This window comes from Poeciliopsis prolifica, unplaced genomic scaffold (assembly GCF_027474105.1).
Source record: "Poeciliopsis prolifica strain line A6 unplaced genomic scaffold, Auburn_PproV2 SCAFFOLD021, whole genome shotgun sequence".
Lineage (NCBI taxonomy): Eukaryota > Metazoa > Chordata > Actinopteri > Cyprinodontiformes > Poeciliidae > Poeciliopsis > Poeciliopsis prolifica.
The window spans coordinates 4,102,385-4,124,889 of record NW_026562396.1 but is presented as its reverse complement, the minus strand read 5'-3'; the positions used below and the strand labels follow the sequence as shown (position 1 = coordinate 4,124,889).

Sequence of the window (22,505 nt, the reverse complement as noted above, 5' to 3'; positions counted from 1 at the left end):
CATCAAAAGAGCAGTAAGGTCATCTATCTATAAAAGTCAGTAGACCAGAATGAAATATCTTGCACTGGTGATTTCATGACATGATCACAATTTTTTATGTCTAAGCTTTGTTGATTGACTGCATTGTTCTGCAGGGAGTTTTAGGTGCCTGTCTGTCTGTGTGTGGCCTTGTATTTGATACATTGTAAGGCCCATTTTTCCAACAAACACTGCACTGTGAGGGCTGGCTGATCCTTGTGGGCCCAAACCCCAGGCGTGAGGTGTGGAGGATGTTAATAATGGGCTTAGGAACATGTGAGTCACTTGGAGGTTGTTGATCCACTTGATCTGTTCAGTACCTTTCCTCGTGAGTCAGTCTCAAAGCTTGGGGCTTTTTTAATATAAGGGCTCAATTTGATATAATTATTACTATTACAGACAACTACTTCGTAATTAATTTTGTATTACTTCTAAAATATTTTTCCAACATTTTCTTTTACAAAATAGAAAAAGAAAGAAGGCAAGACAAACTTGCATTTATCAGGGCATTAAATATGTACAATATCCTCACTCACAATGTGAGAAATACATTTCTTGTAAGATGAAGGGTGCAGATTTTACAAAAAATGGCAACTCTGAGGCATAGTGGAGATTTACCAAAGGGAGAAACAAAGTTACAAACTTGACATAAACATGACTAGATTTAGTGTGAACAAGAACAAAACAGAAAAGTTGGAGCAGAAACTAAAACCAAAGAAACCCAAAGAAACCTGACAATGAAATGATGTTAATTCAATATTTGGAAGTGAGGCCAATACGGACTGAACGGCTTTGTTCACTTTCACTTCTGCCGTTGCTAAATCAACGTTATGGTTCATAATGTCTCCCTCTGTCCACTGATTGGTCCGATTGAAATTCTCCTGGAGGAATCTGAGTCAATGGGAGAAAGCCAAGGCTGTCTGTGAAGTGAGATGTGAATCAAGTGGAATCATGTGGGAAGGCAGTGGCCAGCCTCGTCAGGAGGGGCCGCTGGCATAAAGCAGCTCCAGACTCCACGCAGCAGTGGCGCGGTGGAAGCTGCTGTGCTGTGGCAATGGAGGCGCTGAAAAGAAAATTAAAACCTTGATTTTTGGGTAGGCTGTTGGAGGTGAAACACATTTAACTCAATATTGGTACTCAATTATATATATTTTTCCCACACTGTAACTGGAAAAGAGTCCTTTTGATAAGAATCTTTAAAGATTAGTGATATTTCCAGCGAGGAAAAAAAAACCTTTGAATGCTTTTTCTTAATATGGGAAGAACTTCAACGACTGCTTCACCAACTTAACAGAAGAAAAGGAAAATGTTGCAGTTTGCTTTTATTACACACTTTGGACACAGATTGTGATGCTGAAATCCCAACTTTAACTCACTAAATGTAAGTTTCCAAACCACTTCCAATTTAAACAGTGTTTTGACCTCTGTTTCCATCTGCTTGTAGAAAGTATTTCCCTTTTTTCCACATACTTTATGATTAGCTACGGAGATGGGACCGTCAGTCTCTGAGGCTGAATTCTTACATTTCAAATTCAAGCAGGCAGATAACAGTCTGCTCAGTCACGGCATCCTATTTTAATGGTGTGTTTGGAGTAATCTGCCTTGAGAAGAAGCAGATGTGCTGTATCACGTCCAGAAAACAATGCTGAAGAGGGAAGATGTTTATCTTATGAAACAGAGCACGTCAGGTGGAAAGGCCAAGCTGACACAAGGATACCAATGGTTTAACACAATGGAAGCTGGATTGGGCTTCTTGTTCTTGCAAGAAATTACCTGCATGACTCAGAGAACCCAGAAATACATCAGTAAACAGGATCTGTGCAGATTCAAGGTCATTTTACTTCTGCTTTTCATGCAAATCTTTCGGTTTCAGTCAATAAATCCATTACATGTTTGCATCAGATGATGAACTTAGCATCTCATTCCTTTTAGATCTTTGTATACTCATCAATCTGGCCTCTCCTCCACACTTGTTCCCATTGTAGCACCCTAACCAGGCCATGGCGACTGACCAGCAGGAAGAGTGGAGGATTTCGGGTTAATGAGAGCTTCCGTGTGGGAAGGAGTGAGTCCACAGCAGGAGGGAGACCTCTGCGTCATTCAGACAAAGGGATTTTCCATGTTTTGATGTGGGAATACTCTTTCAAAGCATCCCTGCATTGGGAAAATTTAAGCAACAACACACCACCCAGACAGCTTTGTGTTCAAGGTATTTTTATTTCTTCCTGTGGGGGGTGCTACAAGTGGATTCCGACTATTGTGTAGGTTAGGTGTAAACTATTTCTGCCCCACCCTGTCAGCTCCAACTTTAAGAGTTTAACTTAAAGTTTATGAAAAAAAATTATTAAAATTGCATAAATATTTTTTTCTTCATCATCTTCTCATGGGGTAGATTTGGTGAATATTTGCTCCTGGGTTGGATAGGTGAAATGTTCCTCAAAGCAAACAGATTGTCCTGTAGTTCAGACTGTTCTTCACTGACCTCGTAGTGCTGCAGCATTCAGTTCATGTGGCTTGAACCAGGGGCCTGCAGCAGGAAATGGCTTGGGTCCAGCATGGCTCCGCTTCAGGTCTGAGTCATTTTGTTATGATATGTACTGATTTTGGATCTGAGTTTTAGTTCCCAAGCACACAACAGATACAGACTGTTTGCTCTATAGCTGTGAAGGCAATGGATTGAATCTGCAACCTGTTTTATGGTCTTATCAAATTCATCTCAAACATTTTTTCATGAACAAACTTTAATTAAACTTTACTGACTGCACGCTGGAGGTGTTTCTCCTTTGACTTCTCTCTGTTATTGTTTGGAAAATTAGGCTGCTGAGGCTGCAAAGTCACATAAATCTCTGACATACTTCGTCCTGTGAGCTTTGAGAAACGCCTCATGTTATGACAACTCAAATGACCCAGTGGACTCGCGTGTCCCTCACGAGAAACAATTAGCAATCAGAACTAAAGAAGCTTTTATAATGAGGAGTTATCATTTCCAAATAAGACTTCTTGCTAGGGCCAAACATTATGGCGGACAAGTGTATCACGATATGTGTTTCACATCAGTCTATAGATAATTATTGATTATATCTGAAACACTATCAAACTGGGGGTGTGGCCTTTTCTGTTTTATCCTCTGTTTCTTCTCGAGTTGATTTACTCATTTCCTCCTTTAACCCTTTATCATTCTTTTTATTTTTCAGCAATGCCAATCAGGGAAGCAATGACAAATGATTCTTCCAGAGGTAATTGTTGCTGCCTTCCAATTGTTCTCTACATGGAAAGAGTTACAGAGACATTTCCCAACTGGTCAGAGTTTATCACTCTACTGTGGGAAAGATTATTCACAGGTGGAACGGAGTCGAGTTAGCTGCCAAGTAATGGATGATCTATCAAGTTCAGCCTGAGTTCAGAGGGTTTAAAGCAACAAAAACATAAAAACGGCACAATAAGTAAGAACTGCATCTAATTCTCAAAGGGCTAAAATGCAATTAAAACACATTAAAAAGAAAAGGAAAGGCAGTAAAAAGAAAAGCCAATCTTCGTAAAAGTGGAGCAACACTGCAAAGGTGGGAAAATTCTAATAAAAAGGAGGTAAAGAAGGTTTTTGCAGATACAAACTGTACAATCAGGTTTTAGGTTTTACTCTACCTGGGAACTTTGGCTCATTTTATGGTGAAATGATACTAACATGATGTATTCTTATTATTTTTTTCCATCTTTTAGATGAAGTTGAGCAACTTACTCCAACTTTTAAATGTGGCTGTTTGTGACATCAGCTAAGGCCTCAAAGTTCATTTTCTGAAGATGATTATATCTGAAAAATAACAAATGCAGTCAAAGTAATCCAGTGCAAACGAGTGTTTAAATTAAGGCACAATTAGTACAGTAGTACTTATTTAAGTGAAAGTTACAGTTCCTCTACATGAGAGGTCCGTGATTTTTGGAGATCATCTTTTTGTGCTGACATCCAGCTTGAAGGCGGCCTGGCTACTGCCTTCCTGTGCAATTCCACTAAAAGAAATGCCACTTCTGGAACAGTATGAGTTTTCTCCCCTTTGCTTGGATTCTCTGTTAGGTTTTCTGGGCCAGTCAGCAAACAGAAGAAGGTGATGATATAATTTTTGAGTTGTGGTCTGTTTGTAGTTTTATCAGTGGCAGCATAGGAAGTGAGCGAGGCCGTTCAGTCCATATTGGCCACTCTTACAAATTTTGAATTAACGTTAATGACTATCTCATTTGGTTCAGCACTTCTCTCTTCGCAGTGGAGAACAGTTGTTTACAGGGCAGGCAAGTAGGCATATTACATACGTCACGGGCAAATGCTAGCAACTAAGTAAAATTTAAAACCTCATTGGAGTCCATGCCTCCAGGAATCATTTGTTTCTCAATAGCCGAGAGCCCAGACCCTCAGTACGAAACAAATAGCGTAAGATAAAGGATGTTTTTTACAGGTTTAGCTTGAAGGTTGTGCATGTTTTCTACTCTCTGAAAAATAAGCCAATGTCCAACTTTACATCAAAAATGAACATAAACTAAAGCTGGAATAATTGTGGGGGTTCAAAGCAAGTTGCTAAATGACTATAATGTTGATGGGTTCATGTTCAAACATCACAGAGGCCATTTTCATGTCATGCCTTTTAGATGAATAAGCTTTCAAGTTGATCTTATTCACTTACTCCAAAAGTTACATTTCCATGTTGTGAAAATTGTCCCCAGAGATCAGAGTGTTTTCATCTGGTTATAAAGTCTAAGTTCTGGAAAATGTCCCAGCACACGATGGGCCTCACCTCCTGGTTTTGGAAGGCTCTCAGGGTTTATCTGTCTGTTCTTCTTTCCATCTGTTCCCAGATGATGAACTGATCCATCAGTTCATCAGCCATTAACAGCCAACAATTAACAGAATCAATTAGGCTGGTTTTATGTACTAATTCCTGTCAGATGACAAAATCGGACTGACATCAAACGTAATTAGTCTCACTGCAATACATTTACAGTGGATTTGCTGAAATCCTTTGAGGTTTCTCTCAGCATTATGAGCCAGACTGACTTTAATCTTTTATTTCGCAATATAGCAGTCAGCTGTTGCAGCATACATAACACGTGCAGAGGGATCGGAGAGCATGAGCTGCCTATGATTAACAGGTGATGACATGGGGCGAGGCCTGAAATGCAGCTGTGTACATTTGTGTGAAGGGGAAATCAGACACTGTTTACAGTTTTCTGCAAATAGTACTGCAATGTGAATATTTCCTCCTGTGATAAGACCTCCGACGTATTACCACTTAAGCCATCTTGCTATTTAGATTGTTTTATGTCATATGGAAGTGGTGATGAGTGAATAAATGAGTCTCTGACGAGAAAGTCTATGTGTGATCACAAAGGACCTAATAAATGTGTGCACACGTCCTCAAGGCACCACTGGGTGTTGCCCTAGAGCTGCAGAACCTCAGACTGGAAGTAAAACCCTAAGTTGAAGCCTTCAGGCTGCTTCTACGTGTCCCTGTAACTCTAAGTGTGTCTTACTCTGAGCTGTAATGCAGTGAGAGACGTTTGACAAAAATGATCGTTTATTAAATCTGAAAGTTTTCAGCCAGTGCCAAATTGCATTCACTAAAGTCTGCATGAGCTGATGGACTGCAAAGATTTCAAATACTGCACCAAAATTTAGTAATTGGAAAAAGTAACTTTACTCTGTGCAGAATAAACTGGCCATATTCATTTAATATTTGTGTAAATTAACTAATACCACACTGCAAACAAGTGCTTGTGAAAACATCTTCTAAAAAGAAGCTTTTAAGAGAAAATATTTTTTGCCTCCTCTTAGCATCAGACAAGTCTGAACAGCATGAACCAAAAAATAAGTAGTGGTTGTTCTATAGCAAACACATTGCCGGCAGGTGAACTGAGAAGATAATTTACTATTGAACCGTAAGCACATGACCTGACTAAAGAGTGTGAGACGAAACGGATCGTGTGAAGACAACCTTTAAGCTAAAGGTCAAATATTGTACGAATTCATTTTTCCATGAACATACTGACGCATACACTGACCTCACATTCACTTCCATTAATCACAGAAGGCTTTGATTCTCAGCCAATGAATCCTTCAAGTCAAGACAAGTCAAGAGTTTTATGTAATACATGTTTACAAATGTTTCACTCCCAGGCACAGTACATAGTGTATCTGTCTAATTCATTTCTGAAAAAAGAAACAAAAGACAAAATCATAATTTTGATTCCAAAAGTATGAAGCTATATAGTCAGATATCAACCCAATTAATATCCAGATGAATTGGGTTATAATTTTATAATGAAAATTATCATATAAAACAGTCAAATTTAGCTGATCTAGTTCTAACTAGATGTGACACTAGATTTTCTACCAACTAGTAAAACGGTCGTCTCTCTTAATGTGTCCAATTTGTTAGCAGTGAGCTGTCCCTTCCACAACCTTTATTGAGACAAGAGTCCTGAACAAATTGTTCAAAACCAGTGAGTCACTTTACTGACTCTTAATTAACTTCCTATTAGCTAGCCAATTATAATGGAGAAATCCTCCATAAATATGTAGCAGCACAATGGCTTTTGGTAGCTGTATTTATATTGTCATTTCAACTTAACCGCTGTAATATCCCTACGGGAAAAAAAAACTCAACACATCGTTCCTGCAATGAGCTGTGAAGGAGAGAATAAAAATGCTTGCAGAATGAAAGAATCATTGAGTTGGTTAACTCAGTCCAGCACGGCATTTTCCAAACTCATTTCCAATTTAGCACCTCGTTTACTCTTCCATTTATGACTATTAGTTTGCTCTTTCTGAGCTGATTAGCGGTGCTAAATGCCCTGTGGAGGCGCGGAAACACATTTCTTGCAGCTTCTTGAGTCATGTTCAGCCGTTTCAAAAAACAGAGACATTTTTTGGATTTATTTTCAGATACATTTTGTAGAATGGTGAAAATATTTTCCTTTGCTTACAGTGAGAAGTCAGTGGAGTAGCTGAATGCATTGTTTGGTTTGGGAAACATATTGTGAAATATCAACAGATCAAACCAGTTATGTGACAGATGTCTTTAGGGAAGTTATTATTTTTCCTTGTCCCCTCTTTTTTCTCGGACAGCCTGTCGCTTTTTCTGTTCTTTTTAATGCCCACTGGCTGAGCAGTGGGAGACCATGCAGTCATACTTTGACCATAACCGGGCATGAGAGACGGAGAGCAAGAGAGAGAGAGTGCAGAGTTAGGAGAAACACATAAATATGCACAAACCGTCAGCAAAACTAAACAGTGGAAATATTTACCCACGTCATACCAAAAAGGAAAAAAAAAAGAAAATTTCACCCTTGATCTCATTGACCACACCGTTTAAATTCTGTCAGCTGCACATCAGATGAGATGTATCCTCCGACTAATTCGGATGTTTTTCTGTTCAGAGTAAGTTTGAACTTAAGAGGGAAATTCTGCCTTGAAAATAAACTCCTCAGGTCCCCAAACCACAGATGTCTCCACTTTGGCACATCCATGCTGTTCTCCCAGCGTTCGCTGCCAGCTGCAGGCCTGTTTTCATGCTTGAACTGAGCACTGGCAAAACAATGAGGGGAGCACAATTCTATAGATATGTGGAGGAGAAAAATGGGTTGTCGAGAAGAATATTAATCACATTAAAAAGCAGAAAAGTCGAGAAAGAAAAACAGTGATGCTGTTCTTGTAAAAGGTCAGAGAGAGAAAAGGATGAAAGAGGTAAAGTTAGAGAGGGAGAAAAGTGTTTCCAGTAAGAAGAAGTCAACACTGAGTAAAGGAAATCAAAGCCGGCACTCAAAGAGCAAATCACTCAGATGAAATCCACTCGGTTCTGTGCTGCTTTTTATAAGCTGTTAACATGACCTCCAGGCTTAGCAGGTAGAAAATAACGTTGGAATATCAAAAACTGCTTTACGAAAAAAGTTTCACTTTAACATAAACTGTAGGTTTGTGTCTGTGTTTCGTGGTTTTGGATAAAATATGTCTGTTCTTTATTTCTTCATAGTGGATAGTGTCCAGATATTTTAGTCAAGTAAGAGTAGTGATACTCCATCTTAACATCATTCCAGTAGAATGAACTGTATGGTGTGATAAAGCTACTCGTAGGTGAGTTTGGTGTAGAACATCTTGTCCTCAAACTGGGAGAAAACCTTTAGACGAGCGAGACTTTCTCGTCCAACATCAGTGACTGACCTCACATTTACTTCCAGAAGAATCAAAGCCTCACACAACCCCTAACCCCGGTGAAAAGCAATCCCAGAAGAGCTGAAAATGATGAGGCAACATCATTTTATGGATGGATCAAGTATGGATCAAGTAGGGGATGTTAATCCAGTTAATATCTGTGAAACTGACACATTTGTGTGTCCAAACAAAGTTTAAAATGAAGAGAAATACAAGAAACTTTTACTGCACTTATTTAGAGTCTGCAGTGTTTGACGGAAGTGCTGAAATTGAAGATGCTCATCTATATCTGCTTGTTTGCATCTGAACTTTCTAGCTAAGGCACAAGATGTTTTCTCCTGTCTCCTGCACCCCCTCTACTGGGGCTTTGGAAATGAAGACCCCCAACTTAATCAATAATATAATTTTTGAAACTGTTTTTTTGATAAAAATTTCTTTTAGGTTTTGATTAGGTGCAATATTTAGAAGACTTATGGGACCCTCTAAAAAGACCATGTCACGTCAGTTTACCATGTTGTGGTAAAGTGACGTGAACATTTATAATTAAATGCGTTTTTTCCTCTGTAAACCCTGCAGGATGTTGACTCACTCAACAGTTATATTTGCTCTCGTTTCTCTCGAACAGTGACTGGACTCTGACATTTGGGAAAGCATCTTGTTTGCACGTCACAGCTTGTTTCTCTTCTGGTCATTTCAGGATGGCTTGTGGGGAGGCTGAGACCGCTAGGATTTTTAATATAGCTACTATAATAAAGTCAAGCACCATCTGGCTGCCAGCGGACTCGGGTGGATTTCTCCCTGTTCTCGGAAACAGAAAGCAGTCAGACATGCAAATACGGAAAGCCTGAAAGAAAGAGAGAAACTGAGAACTGTGTCCATGTTTCACTCAAAGAACCATGATCCGCTTTGAACCAAAGAGAACGCATTTTATGGTGTTGAACAATGACATACATCTCAGCCTCTCATAACCCTAAGCAGACAGATATTCTGTGGTAAAATGTGTTTGAGTCAAAAATAGCAGAAATGCGTTCAGAAACCAATTGATAAAGTCTGGGCTGCACTCGCTCACAAATTTGTGAAGGATGAAATAACAGCAGATTTAAATAGTGTTGGGTTGTCCTGGGCGTAAAGGTGCAAACTGCATTCAACAACATTTGAGCAAATAGTTTGCAACCTGTCAAAGTTTGCAGTAGCACTCAAATGCCTCCGAAACCAAAGTCTTATCTTTGACCAGGAATGACTCGCTTTGAACAATCTACCCAAATTGTCTAAGGCAAGTTTAAACAGACCATTTAATACATCTAGTCTAGTCTGTAGCATTATTGCTCTGATTTTCTTTAGTTATTAGAGAAGGCGCACATTGTACTTGACCTTGCCAGCAAGACAGTTTTCATTGGTCGTCTCTGCCTCGAACAAACAACCGTTGTTTGACTCACTGACAGTGCTGGCTTTTGCTCCTGGTTCATAAAGTAATAAATGATAAAATAAACATAGTAATTATAACATTCATTCATTATCTGCCTGGTCATGGAGGCAGCAGCCCAAGCAGAGAGACACAGACTTCCTTCTTCCCATAAAAACGAGTCAAATGTTTTTATGACTTGTTCAACTCTGCCACTCCTCCGATGTTGAGAAACCCAAATAGAAAGCGCGTTACGTCGACTGAAGTGAAAAATGCAAATGTGTGCGACACTGTTTCTGGGGCTCTGAACTCTGACAAAAAAGAAGAAGAAAAAAAGAGCCAGATAATCTCTCCAGCGTGTCCTGGGTCTGGCTAAGGCACAGTTCAGTTTAAGATATTACTGAATTTCTATTTGTGATCCTAGAGGTGGTGTAGACAGCTTTCCCAAATATAAATATATCAATATAGTTACTGAGGAGAGTCTTTCCTAAATCTGCTTTTTTAAATTCAATATCATTGGACTAATGTTTGTATTTATCAAGAAAACAAAAGCATATTCTGAAATGAAACAGAAAGGCAGATGAAGCTGGTGAGTTTGGAGGAAAGAATGTCTTTGTTTCCTGTCATTATCTGCAATCTCTCTTGTTTTGTCATGTTTTTTGTTGCCATGTTCTGTGCAAAGCCTGGACATGTAGAGCAAACACAATGGTTTTGTTGAGATACTGCAAAGGCCCAGTTTTTTTTTGTTTTTTTTCACCATTTTTTGTTTTTTTAGTCAAAAGAAAAATCCCCACTCTTTGTAGGATGGAAATCGATCTTCCTGCAGGGTTTCTGCAGGCTCACTTTTGTTGTGGTTTCTGAGGAACTCGCAGGTGGTCCCAGGAGTTTCAAGAGTATTATTTAGAAAAGCTTTCAAGTAGAATAAATACTGCAAAGCAAGGGGTGCAGCACTCATTCACAGTAACTGCAGCAGAAAATGTGCAGTAATCCTGTTCAAGTTGGAGCTGGTTAGACACTGAGGGAGACTTTGTTCAAGAATTTCCTAAGTACTAATTGAGCTTCATTTAAGTAAGGGTATTTCCAGTCCACTTTAAATCTTTCTAACTGCAAGTCGCCTGTTTTGAACAGATTCTCTCTGAGAAAGCTCGTATCATCCCAGATTTGCTTCTTTAATTTAACAATGATAAATGCACAGCAATGAAATGGAGCTGATAATCATTATCAAAAAAAAAAAGTTTCCAGAGTTTGAAACGACTAAAAAATAAATAAAACCTCACAGATCAGATGCAAATTGTATATTATAATCGTGAAAGAGTGATCAAGAACAGTTAAAATAATGCATAATGCATTAGACTGCACTGTAGCAACGACTTGTTCAGTTTGTTAGCGTTTTCCTTGTCGCGTCATTCTGCTTCAGATCATAAACTGTGAACCTGAAGGGTAACGCGAGTCCTTCCATATGTTGGTTTCTCCGCAGTTGGTGGTCCTCCTCTGACACCTCCGGCAGCGTTGGCGTTCTCCGAGCTTGTCCACCAGGAGTTTTCCAGCAGACCTGTAATCAGAGAGGCATGGAAGGCAAGAGAAGGGGAACATGTCTGGAAACAAATTGAAATATATTTTGAAAGAAAAAAAAAAGATATGAAAAAGTGATTTACAATCCTTCGACAGAAGACGTAGAATCTAAGTTCAGGAATCACCTGCATCCTTCCTCTCATTTCCCATGCTGTTATCGTGCGCTGTTGAATACCTATCTAATTTATTGCTCTGTTTCCACAAATTTCAGTAAAAGAAATTAAATTGAGGAACCCAGATTCATATTTCCATCAGCTTCGGGAAGTTTGAGTGTGTTTCAACAACACACCTCAGGAAGCGCCTCTCCTCGTCCTCTCGCTCGCGTTTGAGCTCCACACTTCGACTCCAGTCGTTCTCCAGGGATTTTCGGAAGGCGCGCTTCTTTTCGAAATGATTGGTCTTGTCCTGCATCAACCTGTCCAGAGGGTGAGGGAGCACATTTCAGTTGCACACTTTTTTTCCCCCTCGCACGTCTTTCTGGGATCAAATTTTATGTCCTCACTCTGTTTTAGTGTGTGTTAGCATTTCCTTTTCCTCTTCCAGCTGTAGTTGACGATTCTGGATCTCCTCCCTCTTTCTCTGAGTGGCAACGCTGAAGTTCGCTTGTAAGTCCTGGAAGAGTACAAAACACAGGTGTAAAAGAGCAGTGCTGATGAATACCCAGGCCATTAAAAAAAACAACAAAAAAAGAAGAATCAATAGCTAAAAATTTAAAACGAATAAGTAGGTAACCTTTTGTGCTCTCTTTTTGCTCTCTGCCCTTCTAATTGCTGTTTCGCAGCGATTTAGTCTTGGTTTGTCAGGCGGACACTCGGGACACGATGTGAACATCTTGTCCTCCACCTGAAAGGCAGTCAACACGATTATCCATCAAACAGAAACATTTGGGTTGCAAATGCTTCATACATTTATGTTGAGTTATGTTTGAGGAGGTTGTGGATGAACATTGGTGAAGCATATTAGAAAAATTATATTCACCCTTGATATTGACTATTAACCTCAATTTACTAGCTATTATCACTTCCAGAAATAGAAAGGGCACAAAGATAAGTCTTTCCAAGTGAATGAAAGCAATATTAATAATCAGAGATGGCTTTGTGTTTCCTAGCCTGAGCATCCAGAGCCTTCCTGTAATGCTCGGTTTTCTCCAGTTTCTTCTGGAGCTGCTGAGCCCTCTGCAAAGCTATCCTGAAATCAAAACATACAGACACACACACACTGGTTGCAAAACACATGAAATCCAGATATCTGACTTGTTGCTCAGTAACTCACTCCTGTGTCAGCTGCATCTGGTCAAGTCGCTCGGTTAGAAAGCGGTACTGCTGGTCCTGAGCCACGAGTTGCTGTCTCCTTTCCATCTGGCTCCGTAGATCCCTCCTGTAACGATGCTGCTGTATCCTCTTCGGGGGAGTGACTGGTCGAGCCGGGAAGACGAACGATCTCTAAGCACAATCCGGAGGGGGAAAAAAAAGAAAACGGCATATTTTCCTTAAGTTAGTCTTGTGCAAATTCTTCTGAGGTAAACAAGAAATATCTGAAGGATTCTGTTGTGTTAGCAAAGAACACCGATTTGCACTGGAATGAGAACTTCCTGCACTACAGGAGAGATCAGATTGTGGTTATGTCTGATTTTGACCATTTTTTATCAGTGAGAACAAGGCAAAAAAAAAAAAAAAACAATGATGATGATAACCGATTAATTTCATGCCCAGCAGTCTGGAGGAGTCTGTGACTTGGACATAAAAATTCACGTAAGTTTCCAAGCACAGAACCTGGAGGAACTCAACAACTAACGCATGTAAGGAAGAGTCATGGATTGGACATATGAACTGGAATAAATCAGATCAATATAACTTGAACCAGAGACATTGAAAGGTCTTCAGAGGTCAGTGAACTACAGGCTCAAGAGGGAAAGTTGCTGTGCTTACTTGTTTCATGTTTTCAATTCACCTTACCACAGTTCTTTCAGAAGTTTATAAGCTTCCTGCTAAAACGAACCAAACTGATTCCAGTAAAGTAAAACTGCTTTCTATCGTGGTCAAAACATTAAACCGACGCACGTGACCAGAAGCAACCACAATGAGTCGGTAAACGGCACATAGATGAGCAATCAAAACCAACTTAGGAAATTCCCACAAACAGGCTCACTGAAGCAAACCGCTCTGCTACATGTTGCCACTGCAGCAACCAGTTGCCATTACGCTGCACAATAAAAAGGTTGTGTAAAGGTTGTTGGTTTCATGTTTGCTTCTACTAACAGGACAGTCGGAACAGGAGCTCTTCTCCCGCCTTGACACGTGCAAGTTGAACGCGGCCACCTTCTTGGCCCGCTCACGCCGCTCAGTTAGTTTTGCCTGAAGACAAACACACTTTCAATAAACATTGAAAATCATTATTAGCATTTTTTTTTCACTTTTACATAAATCAGTGTAATTAATCGTACTCTTTTGAATGCAGAAATTTAATTTGTTGTAGTCGTTGTTTCATGTTACACAGAGGTCATCTTACCAATTCTGGGATTGCTCTAGTTTTGAGAAAAGCATTAGGTCTGGCACCTTTGAAATGAGTGTAATAATGTTGATGGCCATTCATCTCCATACTGCCATAAATGGCTGACAAAAGTGATTTGTCTTTGGAGAGCACTAAAGTAAATCACTATAATACATTGTTATTTACAGAGTATCCTTTTCTAATTAGTAAATAGATTTTTGCGGGAGGGTTTCATTATTATGTCTATGGCTGGAGTTTCCCCCATTACCGACTTTTTGTTGGAATTTTTTGTTTCTGGAATCGGAAAAAGTCATTATTGGCAGAGACAATTTTCAGGTGAATCACCCCCACATGATCCAGCAGCTTCTACACGTATCCTTCTCTGGGTGAACAGGTGCTCTGATTCCTAGTCATTTCTTTTGTGTTTATTGACTCTGGACTCCATCTGGAAACTCCTGTCATCAATCAGAAACTCCCTAATTGTGCCGGTAAAGTTTTCTTTTCCATTAAATAATCCACCCTGATGCGAGGAGAGGATTTTCCAGAAAGGAATTCAGAAAGAATGAGGTTATCAAGATGAATAAATACTTAAGACAGTAAAGCCCCAGTTGTTTTCCAACTAAAGGAAGAACTTTTAGAAAAAACTTTTAGGATTTTTTTTTTTTGTCATATTCACATTTTTCAGACTCTAATTACAAATAAAGTGGTGTGTTCTGGATGTACTCTGGGACACACCAGCTCTTGCTCCATCTCTTGCTCATCTCTCAGTTGTTCCTTAAGCAGTAAAAGATTTCCATGAGCGTTCTCCTCATGGTCTCGTTGCTCCCGTCCGTTCTCTGGAACATTCCTCAGAGCCCGCTGCATGCACACGTAGCACAGCTCCTACGGAGAGAGTTGGAAAGTTAGGTTTCTTGGAAGCCGGGCCGGTGCGGGAGGGCTGCTCTGCAATGCAGCTTGGAAATGGCATTGCAGGGAGGAGCTACGCCTTGAAGGCGGAGCTAGGTCCACCCAGCAATGGTTGCAACGGGAGATAAAAGAATTTCTCAAACGTGTGAAAGAATCAAAGCAGCACTCCAGGTATGTTTTTGATGAGAGAATAACTTGATGAAAAGCTCAAAAAGTTGATATTATATAATATTGACCCTTTAAATATTTGTGTACATTTAGGGAAGCTCATATGCTGTTGGAGGAGTTTTCTTCTTTTGAGGAAATTGTTATTTTTGATTGTCGCAACATCCTCACTCAGGAGGAAATCACTGCTGCTATCATTTGGTAGATGACTTCTCACCAAGAGTATAAACTGAACTTCGCCACAGTAAATTAAAACTATGATTAAAGTGGATTACACTCACAATTGTAGATTTTAAAGACAGCAATGCAGATATTAATTAAATGATGAGTCAGCAGTGTTCAGTTAAATCAATGGAAAAAGTAGTGGTACCCATGACTGATCAATGATGATACAGAAAGGGCAAAAACTTACCTGTTCAGGAAGGATCTGACCAGAGCAGCTGAAATTTTTCAGATGCTGGTCCAGCTTGGGAGGTTCTCCATGTAGCACACTGGGAATAGTGGGAATGAGAGTTGAAGCAGACTGCTGCACACACCAGAAAGACCATGATGTTTGAAATGAAAGAAAAGACAAAGAGTTTCTCCACCTCAACACATTTCTATCAATAGCATTAAGCATACTAAGGAGGAGTTGAGGGCCCTGCGTCCCATCTTGGATGTGGGATTGTCAGAATTTGGGCTGGTTGGATATTGATGGTGTAGCTGGAGTGGATGGTGGTTCTCCCTGGGCTGCTGTTGCGGTGAAAGTGATGAATGTTTGGTTGTAGGTTTAGGAGTACGATTGGAGCCGCTAGCCCACCTGTTGTCATGAAATGCTTGGCAGGTGAGTTGATCTCATACTGATGATTGTTGAGGGGTCCGGTGGCTGTGGGCCTCACTGGCATCTGCTCTGTTGCCTTCGCAGAAGGCCTTTCTGTATTATGTTATGAGGTCCTAAGTCCTTCTTCCTGGCTCTTCCTGGATTTACTTTCAGACATTCCTAGATGAACTCACTGTTCTTGAGTTAACATTTGTTCCAAAGACTTCTTTTATGTGCCATTTCCATTATCAAAGCTTCAGGTGTGCTTGTCCAAGCAGAAGCCTGAAGTGAAAAGAAGAGGATCTGTCCGTTCTACATCATTTATGGCGTCTGAAGCTGTTAAAGAGTCAGTGACATTAATCTGAGACCCCCATGAAGCTCTCAGCTCTCCCTGATTAGCCTGCTTATTCAGAGTGCTGAAAACTGACCCGCCTTATGAAGTCTCTGTGTGTGTTTTCATCCACGTGTGTGTTGACTACCTGCTAGTGGGCTCCGCAGGGGGCATTGGATTCAGTTCCCCAGTCAGGCCGACAGCTTTCATCTGCAGTGAGTGATTGGATTTAGACTCTCTTTGCTGGGGAACCTCTGCAAAGAAACACAACACTCTGAGTGGCTTCACTGCTTTAAGGTTCCGCAAACTATCTTGGTTTCACAGTGGAGGCTATTAATTATGTTGTTCTAAACACTGAATCTAAGCCACGACGTGGGAACATCTTGGGGGACATGTACAAGTTCTGGACTGAAGCTAAAGTCACACAGACGCTTCCAGGACATAACTATTATCTATGAGCCACAAACATCAGGAGCAACTTTAAAAACATAACTGTTGATCAGCAGTCCAACAACGTCTTTTTTGATGAACGTATGCTTAAGATTGAATTTTAAAATCTCTAGAAGAATGAAACAGAACAGGACTTACTCAAGAACCAGTGTGAAGTTTCCACAGTCACTGGTGATTCGAGGAGACATGCAATCCTCTGTTTTATTGAGTCTGAACAACTCGAACTACAAGAAGCCCTGATCAAGTTAGAGCTTGTATCCAACAGTGACTTACTTCTCCATATGCATTGTAGTCAACTGTATTTTTATTGTTTTGATCTACTATGTAAATATTCAGTGAAACCTGATTTTAGGGTTTCTTTTACTATAAGCTATTAACTTTAAAATGGCCCAGAATTACAACTTCAAATAAACCCCTAAATATTTGTAATTTCTTAAACTGAATTACTGAAATATTTTGTATGATAATGTAATTGATTTTAGATTTATCTGTTGGTCATATTGAAATACAGCTTAATCCTTTAATATAATCAGCTCGAGTTTCTCACTGACAACTAAAAATATGCTGTTCTGATTAATAATGATTCAGAGTACTAAAATAACTATGACAGGCAACCAGCTTCCCTGAAAATCTCAAACGATGACGTCACTGCAGATTAAACAAATATATCAGGAAATTGAAGCAAGGGTGCAGGAAAGTCTATGACCAAAGGGCAGATGAACTGTTGATTTTACTGCCTATCTGGAGCGAATTGGTTAATAAATGACATTGCAAAAAACAGATCTGCTTCCTGTTTCTTGAATCACCATGAAGCTATTTGAACTATTCTTTTTTGAACTTTAAATTCAACAGTAGTCTCTTATTCTCACCGTGTTTATCGTTTCGTTGGAGTTGTGCTGAAAGTAGCTCTGGGTTCCCACATGTGCGCTTTTTATTTCACAGTTTCATTCCCTTTTAGGATGAATTCACATCAGCTCCATTCAGTTCACAGTTTGTTTGCCTAGAAAGTCCAGTTTGCTTGATGAGATGTGAATGCGTAATTAATCTCTGCATCAGACCAAAAAAGTGAACTCTGCTCTGCGGGGCAGGACATGTTTTTTTGTTTGTTTTTTTTTGTTGTTTTTTTAAGGGTACAGTGTGAAAGCGAACCGCACCAACTGAAAGGGAAACAAATTTATTATAATGTATTATATTTTGGCATCTGAACTAAGTTCTCCTTTATTTCAAAATCTAAGACTCTTGGACTTGTTGAATGAGGATTGGAGTCTCATAAAACATACAAATTCTTGAAAGTCCATTTTGTGAGCTTTGATATCTTTAGCGTGTAATAAAAAAATGGACACAGTTCAAGAACCACATTGTATTATTTGGTTTTGATTTCGACTCTGGTGCAGGCAACAATTAAAAAGGCAGATGTCAAGATCATTTTTACAAGCCTGAAATGCTCAGTGAAGTTCAGTGTGTTTCTCAGAGCGGGTTTCCAGGGGAGGACACAGAAGGGAGAGGCGAACAATCCGGCAGTGTTCAACATTCCAGCTGGTAAAGGAGTCGAGAATCTGGGAGGAGGTTCGTCGCTCCATTGATCTGAACCTGACTGGTGCTCGTATAACAGACCGTTCTCTTGTTCTTCCTCTGATATTGTCGACAGCTGGTGGATTTGGTGGAGGTCGGACAGGCAGGTGATCATGCGATAGACAAGTGTGAATTCGACTAGAGCAGGAGCGCAGCATGAGGAGCATCCAGGAGAACAAGCTCTGCTTCGAACAAAGAGACCAAGGAGGAGGCCACAAGCCACAACTTGATCTATTAGGAAGAATATGGAACGGCTTTCCGAGTAGAGGAACAAATAGCTGGTGCCAAGATGAGTCAAGCATGACATAGGAAAAAAAAACAGCGAGGCCTGATTATGTCTAGGTGGGAGTGAGATCTGGTGATCAGGCTGAGCTGGTTCCTCCAGAAGCACCTCTGTGATGAAGCTGACAGGCAGCAGCTGTCAGTGACAACCCTGCACGCACATTCGTTCAGCTCAGCCTGAATTTAGAGACCGAGGAGGTTGAACAATTGTTCATTTTTAATTCCTAAGTGCGTGAGCCTTTAGATTGTTGGTCAAAAACAAAATAAAATGCATAAAAAAATCAAACTTGATGTGTAAATTCAGAAATGAAAGCCAAAACAGGTTAAATTAATTTAGATCAATGTGAAAATTCCATTAAACCACATTCAGTGTTAGACTTTTTATCTTTTGGTAATTGAAAGCAAACTAAATTAAATATTCCTTTTTTTTCCCCAATACTTTTCCAGACCTTAAATATTAGAAAAGTATGTTACTTTATTTTTCCAGATGTGCCAAGACTGCACAGGGACTTTAAGCGAAGATCCCTTTCACCTTTTTTGCTCCTTTGGTCCCCAGGTGGCAAAACGTTTCCGCCATCTTTGCTGATTCCTTTGTTATCCGTCTGAGAAAAGCCGATAGCTGTGAGGGAGACACGGCAGGCAGTCTGTGGCCTCTGAAGCTCAGTGACGTCACCAGATGACAAGAAAACGCTGCTCCCAGCTCTCTACAGGGACAAAAAGTACAATTAATCTGCACGTATATCTCTGCAGACTCCTTACTAATTGTAAATGTATAATATTATTATTATTACTTATTTTTTTAGTTGTGGCTCTTTTTTTCCCTTACCATCCTGGGATCTTTCAGCGTCTTATGTGTCTCACTGATTGTATTAATGAAGTCCCTGCTGAACTTCATCTGAGCCTTTCAGATATGCGGAAAAAGAACACATTTGGTTCAGCTGCTGTGTCAATCCGCACGAGTGAAACAGAAACCGAGCCGGAGCAGACTGGTCACCTTGTTGTCCCTGAAGGACAGAACTCCAATTCCCTTGAAAGGGAGGAATATGTGCCTCTCTGACGCTAAGGCTCGGTGCAGCACTGCCAGAGTTTCTCTAACGCAGGCCTCCACCACGTCTCGACTGTAGGGCGTCTGCTGCGACACGGCTGCGAAGCTCAGAGGCACAACAGGCACCTGTGCTGTGTGAGCCGACAATACATGGGTCATCTTGCTTTGTATTTACTGTGTAACCCAATAAATACAATACAAAGAAAAAAAATCATAAACTGAAACATATTCACTGTCATCTGTCTTCGCTATTTCTCATTTACACACCTTTAACCTCCACTGTCAGGGGAGTTACTTCAAATCAAGGTAAGATTGTATAGTTCATCAAATCATCCGATGATTTTCAGTGGAAGAGGTCAAGAAAATTACAATCTGGTTTGAAAAGCAAAAGGTTTGACTTAAGAAAGGTTTTGACTCTAAGAGACTATGTTGTTGTCATTCAGTGTTCTTCTTGCCTGGTAAAAAAAAATACAGCCCCCCTTATTCAACGCTTTACTTCATAAGAGTGTCTGGATGTTCAAATATTGAGAAACGATGGACCCGATTTAACCCAGTCGCTAACGTTTGGCTGTGATGCGTCTGACACGCCAGCTCGATCGTGAAGATAGCTGCACTACAAAACTGACTGGAAATTGCGAGTGGTGTAAACGACCTCAGGAGCCCACCGCATCTTTGTTATCTCTGCCAGCAATAAAATGTCTTTGAACGTTTATCTTCCTCCGTCTGTTATTACTCAGTACTTGGAAGTTTGGCCAGCATGGACTGAATGGCTTCGCTCACTTCTTCTGTTGTCTTTACCAGACTCCCGTCACGGGCAAACCCCAATTTTAAAACAACACAGAAACTTGACATCGTGGTTCAAAACTCTTCCTTCTCGTTGCCGATTGGCCAGAATGAAATGCATCTTGAGAAATCAAGCTCAATGGGGCAAATCCCAGATGAAGTACAGGAGGGAGATGAGAATTGAGCAGAATAGAATAGGAAGGCAATGGCCATGCTAGTATTGTTGTAATTCTATACCGATGTAATATATGCCCAAGAACTAGCTAGTTAGTTTCTAACTAGCATAGAAACTAATTAAGGACCTCCAGAATGTCTGATCAGTTTCAGCAAAACTTGACTCTCTTATTTGTCTTCATTATTTCCAAGAAATCTTTTGGGATCAAATCGCATCTTGGGAGATATCCAGTTTAAGACGTTTCTTTGCTCTCATAATGAGAAGACTTCTTTTTTATTTCTTTGTTTTTTGGGAGGGGGAAGGTTTTCCAAATTGTAACACAGCTGATAGCTGCGTTTTGTTGACAGATTCACAGGTAAACACATCTTCCGAGAAGAGGGCAGAACTGGTGAGCAGAAACGAAAGTTAAGCAATAGCTTAAGCTAATATGACACAGAATCAAAGCTTATCAGCTTTGTGTCAGTCTGTACAATGCTGGGAAACGAAATGGATCCCCTTCACAGATTCTTTTGGGGGGGGTTTTAGTCACATTTGAATACTTTGTATCATCACACAAATGTCAACGTCACACAAAGATAACCTTACACAAAATAAACAGTTTTCAAAAGATTTCATCCATGAAAGGAAACAACAACCAGGTCTGATGAGAGCCACACCAGAAAAAACAAACAAAATATTCCTTTAAAAAGAACCTGTGACAACATGAAACGAGCTACAGATAGAGAACCTAGGACCCATCTGTTGTAAATAATAATAATAATAATAATAATAATAATAATAATAATAATAATAATAATAATAATAATAATAATAATAATAATAATAATAATAATAATAATAGCACAACCAGTCATTATGTACAGGGGTTATTACTTTTTCACAGAGAAGTGATGAATTAATATATATATATATATATATCTTCTCTTAAGATATAAAATAACACAATTTCTTTTGTATTTGCTCTTTTCTTTGGCAATATTAACATTTCTCTGAATGATACCAACATTAATACAAAATCAACAACAGAACAAAGTTGCAAAGAAGAACATAATTTCTCATGGTCCTGCAGACAGATTTTGATGTGGAGTTACTGCAGATTAATTATTCCTCTAGAGCAAAATCTCCCAGCTCCAGTCATCCTGCATGTCAAGATTTCCCTGCGTTAGCTGACATGACCCTAAAGGGTCAAGTATTTCCTTGGCATCTTTAAAGACGAGTGAATTTCTAAAAGAGAAAACATTTAAAACCCTCTAGAGGCTAGCCGACTCCTTGTGGGCTAAGGATGCTATGGAGAACATTTACTGTGCAACAATGGAGGGAAAACTAAGCAAAGACACGCTATTCCAAAATGTAATATTACATTTTTAGTTGTGGCTTATCAAAAAGAGCCAGCTATTAGTTATTTCTTTGCTCACCTTCGGCCAACCACCTGACCTGCTGTAGACCCAAAGACTGAGAGAGTTTCCCTGCCAAGATGAAGATGGGATGACGGACCTGGGAGAATCTGTGACCTGTGTTGAAATTCTGCAGAGAAAATGTGAAGGTCCCCAATCCTGATAGGCTGACCCCCTGTTGAAGATAGATAGATAGATAGATAGATAGATAGATAGATAGATAGATAGATAGATAGATAGATAGATAGATAGATAGATAGTAGATAGATAGATAGATAGATAGATAGATAGATAGATAGATAGATAGATAGATAGATAGATAGATAGATAGATAGATAGATAGATAGATTGATTGATTGATTGATTGATTGATTGATTGATTGATTGATTGATTGATTGATTGATTGATTTACCTTCTGCAAGTTCATCTGACATTGTATATAGAATGATACTCCTGTCCATATACATTCAACATCTGGAAAGAAAAAAAAAAAGATCGTCATTTCTCCTGGCTTTTCTGTCCAACCAGCGCAGAACAACTTGAACTGTAATGATTAACCACGTTGCGTTATTGGAAGAAAAATACCTTTTCTCGATAACTGCGACATCCGCGTGTCCCCTTCGGACACCAGCGGCAGGATGTTGCTCATCCCAGCATCTCATCCAGCCTCAGACCCGGAAGACCTTTAGACAGAGTCCGCAGAGGCGCCTTTTGACGGCGACAGGCGCGGAGACGCACCTGGAGGACAGAGTCGCACCAATCACGCAAAGAAAAGAAAGTCAAAGGTCTGGCTCTTGATTTCTGTTACCGTTACAGCAAACCGCAACTTAAGCCTAAAGGGAAACCTAAAACGTTCAGGACCATGCGTCATGTATTTTATTTTTGCTTTTATTTTTGCATTGAACGGGCTGACAGGTTCAATAGAA

The 22,505-nt window shown here is 39.8% G+C and overlaps 1 protein-coding gene across 1 annotated transcript; it reads right to left on the bottom strand.

Annotated features, from left to right (window-relative positions):
• Positions 1-10,762: 10,762 nt before the first annotated feature.
• On the bottom strand, positions 10,763-22,504 carry LOC129369633 (coiled-coil domain-containing protein 81-like). The gene is made up of 16 exons (XM_055045169.1): positions 22,165-22,504; positions 21,992-22,053; positions 21,600-21,753; positions 19,176-19,357; positions 19,008-19,082; positions 18,714-18,885; positions 16,026-16,131; positions 15,160-15,238; positions 14,412-14,558; positions 13,445-13,540; positions 12,459-12,628; positions 12,296-12,374; positions 11,919-12,029; positions 11,689-11,798; positions 11,476-11,601; positions 10,763-11,166 (listed from the first exon to the last, which is right to left on the bottom strand). Exons 1-16 carry the CDS (start codon positions 22,226-22,228, stop codon positions 11,028-11,030), a joined length of 1,872 nt encoding a protein of 623 aa, XP_054901144.1. The 5' UTR covers positions 22,229-22,504; the 3' UTR covers positions 10,763-11,027.
• Between the last annotated feature and the right edge of the window lies 1 nt (position 22,505).